Raw genomic sequence first — 6,867 nt, 5'->3', positions numbered from 1 at the left:
GTCCAATGTCTCCTAAATTGCTCCTCTGCCCTTCAAATAAGAGAGAGCAGAGTCTCGATATATGCATGTGCCCAAGTCATTCAGTTAGGAGAAAATCATTCAGAGATACACAGTTAGTTGGATATTCTGTTGGTAAGGACAATAAGTATTCTTGTATCCTCTTGAAATTAGCTTTCTTTCCCTCACTTTCATTCCAATCCGATTCCTCTAATCAAAGGCCCTTGAATTATGAATTATAAACTACTCTTCACCTCCACTTCTAAATTGTATTGAATTTTTCAACAGCCGAAACATAATGTGCAGTACACAAGTGTATCATTTCTCACTCAAATGGAAGGACAACTTTATTCCACAAAACAACTATAAAAGAGAAATCAAAGTATTTATATTATGCAGTATAGTACAAGTGTGTCATTCAAAGCTCCTGTACTTCCTTGTTCTTGTCGCTGACTACATGAGCCTCAGCTTCAGCTTCTTTTATCTGCCTTTCTATATCAGCTTTCTTTTGAAGGAGCGGTTCTATTTTTGCGTTAATTTTTTCAAGTTTTTGCTTCAGAGAGCTAAGATCCTTGGTTTTGTCCTTTCCAGTAAGTTTGTTCTTCTTCTCTTTCTTGTCTTTGTCTTCTTTTTTCTTCTTCTCTTTCACTTCCTTCCCACCGTCTTTTTCTTTGTCTTCCTTTTCACCTTCCTCTCTGATTTCTTCTATAGTAATATCCCTTACAGAAACTTCAACCTTGCCATCCTCTTTTTCACCCTCCTTTTCATCATCTTTCTCCTTTTTTTCCTTTTTGTTATCCTTGTTTTTCTCCTTCTTATCTTTTTTCTTCTTTTTCTCAATTTCTTCTTCATCCTCACCTTCATCATCTTTTCCCTTCTCTTCCATTTTGTGATCCTTATCTTTCTCCTTCTTATCCTTTTTCTTTTTTTTCTCATTTTCTTCTTCATCCTCACCTTCATCATCTTTTCCCTTCTTATCCTTTTTCTTCTTTTTCTCAATTTCTTCTTCATCCTTACCTTCATCATATTTTCCCTTCTCTTCCTTTTTATGATCCTTGTCTTTCTCCTTCTTATCTTTTTTCTTCTTTTTTTCATTTTCTTCTTCATCCTCACCTTCATCATCTTTTCCCTTTTCCTTTGATGTGTCTGTTTCTTCATCCTTGTCCTTTTTTTCCTTTTTCTTCTCCTTCTCTTTCTTTTTCTTCTTCTCTTCATCGTCATTTCCTTCTTTTTCTTTGTCCTTCTTTTCCTTTTTCTTCTTCTCCTTGTCCTTCTTTTCACCGTCCTCCCCATCATCTTTTCCATCCTTATCATTTGCTACATCAATTTTGTCATCCTTTTCCTTCTTCTTTTCTTTCTCTTTCTTTTCCTTCTTCGCATCAGTTTTGTCATCCTTGTCTTTCTTTTCCTTCTTCTTTTCGATCTTCCCTTCGTCATCTTCTTTCCCCTTTTCCTTTTTCTTATTATCCTTTTCCTTTTTCTCATCACCATCCTTCCCTTTAGCTTTTAAATCTTTACCTTTCTTCTCTCCCTCTTCATCTTCCTCTTCCCCTTTTTCTTTCTTCGCTTTCTTTGGTTTATTTTTCAGTTCCAGTTCTACCTTAACCTTCTGTTCATTTAAATCACCTGGCTTGTCATCCTTGATATTGATGTCATGGGAGATTTCCATATCTTTATTATCTTCACACACTAATGATGAAAAAACCTCAACTAAATCTGACAAGTCCCTGAAACATGCACATGTAAAACAGTCAAGCCATTAATTTAAACAAATTGCGTAATACAACTACTTGCAAGACATTAGTTAAACCCCAACATACTGCTTAAACAAAATACACCTACTTCAGAAACAATGACAGAATACACAGCCCAAGCTAAGCAAATAGAAATCCACCAAGTCCATACAGAATACCCAACTAGGCTAACCAAACCAAGTGCAAAATAGAAGGATGACAAATTGATATATATATATATATATATATATATATATATATATATATATATATGAACATTTACAATAGATACAAATGAGTTTTCACTATTATTAGACATGGAATTATAAAAGGCACTAAATTCAGTAAAATCATTAAACAATTGAACTAATTTGAATAAATCCACAAAATCAAGCAAAACACTACCAATCAGTTCGCATTTTGTTTTTTCTCCATTTTGGTTATGTAAGCAGAAGCATACGACAATATCATAACCAAAACAAACTACATTAAAGGGGGAGAAAAAAGGCAAAAGCTGGATCACTGAACTTACGAACAAGATCCGAGATCATAAACAACAGATTCAACCAAATAATTAGCAAACAAAACCTATTAACCACACTCTCCAAGTCTCACCAAGCACAAAAGATTCCCAACGAGGGACGCATAAACATTACATTTACATAAGCTAATTTGCTTAATTAAACATGCAAACCTCTGCTGTAAAAAATCCAACATTATCTTTAATTACAATCATCGAAATCCCAATCAAGTGCTCCATACACGTAGTGAATTGCCTCTTCCTCCAAAACATTCTATAAATTTTACATCTTCTGGACGAAAATAATTAATAAAAAATCTTACGAACGAAATCTGGGCGTGAAAAAAGAATCCAACAAGATCTATAAACATTCGATTCCCGGTAATGATCATAATTTAAACACAACTAATTCAATTTTCCACTGTGGAAAGCACAGATTATGATCTGAATCGATAAAAGTAAGAGGATTGGATGAACAGGTAAAAGTAAACGTACCTGTTGTGAAAGCTTGGGATGGGAGAAACTGAAGAGGAGCTTCTGGAACGATGGTGACTGAGGAGAGGCTTTCTTTTGTTGTATTTATAGCATTTTCCCGATCCATTGAGTGCGACATTTTGTAACGTGTCGGTTGCACAGGCATTGACGCGTACACAAGGAAATATAATTGAAGAAGCGGTATCCATTTCTACAAGACAAAAACCTTTCTCTTCCCACACTTTGACGGTGCTTTTTTCTCCCTTCTTCCGTGTTCCAGACGCGCATTTTCCATTGGATAATTATTACAATTTTATAAAATTATTCATAAATTTAAATGTTTTTAATTAAATTTTTTATTTATTAAATATTTAAAATTAAAATTTATATATTAAATTTGCAAGGTGCTTGTAAGATATTTTTCATTAAAATAATACAAAATTATTTAATTACAGTATTATTTTATATTATTCACGAATGACGTGAAAACAACATAACAAAATATCAATCACATAAACTCAAATAAAAAATTTAAGAACTCAGAATAAAATAAAGTTTAAGAGGGACTCAATATACTTTAATTTATATAATTTAGTGTCTGCATAAAAAAATAAAAATCACTCCTCCTAGTAATTGATATACATGACAGAAGCTATCTCTAAACCTTGGTAAACACTAAAGGAAAAATCAAACACTTGTGACTTGTAAGATTGTCCTTGTTCTGCTGCTGTGCCACTCAGACTTCCAAAACACAAGGAACGATTCCTTTAACTCCTCTTTACTCTTTCACCAAGCAAAGAACAACCCCTTAATTCATGATATAGACTCCTTTTTCAATGAATCAGATAATTAAAAAGTGTATTATTAGGTATTATGTTCTTATTTTACTGAAGAATACAAATAATGAACCACTGATTCTTGAATGATACTATTGTACAAAGTTACCTTCACAATAACTCGCATAAATCTGAGTTTAATTTACATGCACTGTTAATGTACAATAGTTTTATACAAACTTTCAGTGAGATTTAGCCATGATAAATTCCTGCTGAATGTGTTTGTATAAAAATATTGCACACTGATATTGTATATAAAATTTTCCTATGAAACTTTTATAGAGCTTTGTCTGAGCCATAATTCATACATAACCATGTAAAACGCATCAAAGTCGTGGGGGGGTGAATGCCATTGGAAGTGTTTCCTGACCTTCAAAACATTCTTTTGTAACATCAAGTATTTGTCAGAACTGATGATATCGTTGAGGATCTTTTTGAGTAAGGGGATGTCTGAGGTGGTGACAACAACTGAAAATCTCTTCCAGTTCAACACATCAGCGAAGGGAAGGTCATAGTAGTTTTCAATGATCACTGGAACACAACCATAATATAGAGAGTCTCCAATACGAGCTGTGTTCACTTCAATGCCCTTAACATGAAGGCAGAACTTGCTTCCTAGCAACTCATCTGCATATGTTGTTTTAAGTCTTCCATGGTGCACAAAAATTTCCGAATCATTTTTCCATGTCTGAAGAAGCTTTACACGTACTGGGGAATTAACTCCCCCTGCAAAGAAAGCTAGCCTTTTCCTGTGGTTCAAAATCAAAAAACAGCAAAAAGATTGTGCTTGATATACTGAATAAAATCATTGTTGTGATGCTGCTTCATATGCTACCAGGTCACTAACTAAATAAATCCATTTGTAATTTGTAACTAAAAAGTACTGCTACCTCTTTGATGAATCAAGGCTAGGGGGATTTCCTTTTCTTGGCCAAATCTGTGGTAGGCATGTATCCTTATGAGCAATACACCCAGTAAGGAAATAACTAGATGAGCATACAACTTGAATAGCATTGAATTTCACATCAGGTGTTTTGTTCATGGCAGGCCTTCCAATTGAATGACAAGCAACATAAAAGTGATCAGCACCACCTGTGCGATTCCAATATGGATACTTGTGACTGATGTTCTGAATGTAGTCTCTAATGAAGTCTTGTATACCTCCTACACCAACTCTTCTGTCATGCCGCAATCTTGCTATGGAAAAGGGCAGAAAGAAAAGATCTGCTTCTGTTGGTTCAATTGTAATGAAATGGCTCTTCATAAGTGTCTTTTTCAGGTAACTTTCACTCGCATAATTGCCATCAGGTTCAGATTCCAGAGGCAAAAGCACGTTTGCAAAAGGATCATCTTCCCTGTGAGGATAAACATATATCTTTAAGCTCCTATTCATTTCTTTATAGTCTTCCAGAAAAATATCTCTGTCATGGAACACGTCGTTGTTATTCTCAATATTTCCTGAATCATAAAAAAAGCATTCCCCAGATACTGGAGTTAAGACAGTAAAGTTCATACTCTTTGTAGATTCCTCAGCCTACCGACTGAACCCAATAACACCTAAGTTTGTTTTATGATGAGGCACCTAAAGCTACTAGATATACAACATTAACCCTTCAAATTCTACTCCTTATATCTCTTAATATAAACATCATCGTTATACGAAAAATGTTGAGATAAGCTTAGCTACTGATCCTTAAAACCTAACTATTGAGTAAAACAGAACCCTGAAAATGAGTAAAATCCCCAAAATAACAAATGCTAGAAGAGGATATCGTCTCACAAGTTTTATTTGAATCAAGGGTTCTGTATTTTACAGTAAAATTCTCCATAGGGTTGCTTAATGAGTAATTTTCTACAATAAGAAGGTTGTGTACTTGACATATTCATATTCTTAACATTTATTTTACTGAAATTCTGAATTCAGTTTACATTTAGCAAATTAGTAATATACTTTTGAAATCTTCCATGTTAGAATTACACATGTCCATATCCCAGATACAAGTATCATACATACATAACCTTCTCTTATTGAATACAATAATCAATGTAACCAGCATCTGCATAAACCAATATCTACATAACCTTCTCTTATAGAACACCCAATATCATGCCAAAGTCAAACAAATCCAGGTTCCCACAGCCTAGTACAGATGTCTACAGGTCCTACTAACATCCTCAACTTCCCTTCGCACTAAAATAAACAAGTGAATCATTCAACTAAGACTGTTCATTTGACAACAAGAAAGCCACACACAAAATTCTTTTCATAAGCATATAAACCGAAAAGAAAGGTAAAAAACGAAACTTTTGCGTACCCTTTGGGCTGAACTGCTGTGGAAGGGGCAGACCCCGTTGACTTTGTGGTCTGAGTTCATACCCCAATCGGAAAGAGTGAGACATGGTGGAGTCAGAAGCATTATTGTGGAAGATAGGATCAAAGTGGGGTGTGGTGGAAATAGAAGGGGTAGTGGAAAAGAGAAAGGGTGGTTTGAAAAGTGAAGTGGCATGGTGGTTGTGATGGGAGAAGAGGTTGGAGGTGGAGTAAATGTAGAAGAGAATGAAAAGAGAGGTGAAGAGTGCTAAAGTTGTGGGGATGAAGAAGAAGCCGCTGAGAGAGCCTGCAACACGGCGTTGAGAGTAGTGGTAGAGGAAGGAAGAACGAACCATGGCATGAGGAGAGAGCCAGAGAGAGAAAGAGAGTGGAAGGAACAACAGACAGAGACCAAGAATAAAAGTCAGAACACAAACGTTTGATTCCGGTAGTAATGCACTGTGATTAAGTAGTTTTTCTCTGCATGAATCTTCAAGTTAGATCACAACTGAATTATAACACCAAGAGTTTGAGTCTTGAAAAGTAATTATTTGAGCATTCAAGTGTGTCTAACAATTGGTATTCTAAGATTATAAATCGATGTGATAGAATCTTTCATACCACAAAATCATGAATGAACTAATTAATTTTTAGGCGTAAAAGTGAAATTTTCATAGGATTTTTATGGTTGTATCCTAAATCAACTTTATTAAATATCCATGTTCGCTTTCTTTTTTAAATATAATGTTCCTTGTAAATTCGAAAAGGGTTATTTTTCAAAGGAACAATTTCATTTTCCAAATAAAATGTAATAAATGAGTTACTAAAATTGTTAGATATAAAAAATGGAATTTTTATAAAATTTTGTGATTATTAACTCAACTTAACTAAACATACATATTTTATTTTTTCAATATAATATCTAAATTATCCTTTGTAAGAATTTAGGAAAAGAACTGATTACCAAATTCGGTTTCCAAAAAGTAATGCAATTGA

The 6,867-nt window shown here is 34.2% G+C and overlaps 2 protein-coding genes across 2 annotated transcripts; both read right to left on the bottom strand.

The window, feature by feature from the left end:
- Positions 1 to 298: 298 nt before the first annotated feature.
- On the bottom strand, positions 299 to 3,003 carry LOC108326852 (uncharacterized). The gene is made up of 2 exons (XM_017560437.2): positions 2,746 to 3,003; positions 299 to 1,724 (listed from the first exon to the last, which is right to left on the bottom strand). The coding sequence occupies exons 1-2, from the start codon at positions 2,931 to 2,933 to the stop codon at positions 416 to 418; spliced, it is 1,497 nt and encodes a 498-aa protein (XP_017415926.1). The 5' UTR covers positions 2,934 to 3,003; the 3' UTR covers positions 299 to 415.
- Positions 3,004 to 3,598: 595 nt separating this feature from the next.
- LOC108328463 (probable glycosyltransferase At5g03795) lies at positions 3,599 to 6,408 on the bottom strand. The gene is made up of 3 exons (XM_017562333.2): positions 5,876 to 6,408; positions 4,451 to 5,018; positions 3,599 to 4,309 (listed from the first exon to the last, which is right to left on the bottom strand). The coding sequence occupies exons 1-3, from the start codon at positions 6,225 to 6,227 to the stop codon at positions 3,826 to 3,828; spliced, it is 1,404 nt and encodes a 467-aa protein (XP_017417822.1). The 5' UTR covers positions 6,228 to 6,408; the 3' UTR covers positions 3,599 to 3,825.
- Positions 6,409 to 6,867: the final 459 nt, after the last annotated feature.

The sequence above is a fragment of the Vigna angularis genome, chromosome 2, assembly GCF_016808095.1.
Source record: "Vigna angularis cultivar LongXiaoDou No.4 chromosome 2, ASM1680809v1, whole genome shotgun sequence".
Classification (NCBI taxonomy): Eukaryota; Viridiplantae; Streptophyta; class Magnoliopsida; order Fabales; family Fabaceae; genus Vigna; species Vigna angularis.
Note: the sequence above shows the minus strand (reverse complement) of the source record. Positions and strands in the feature narration are given on the sequence as shown.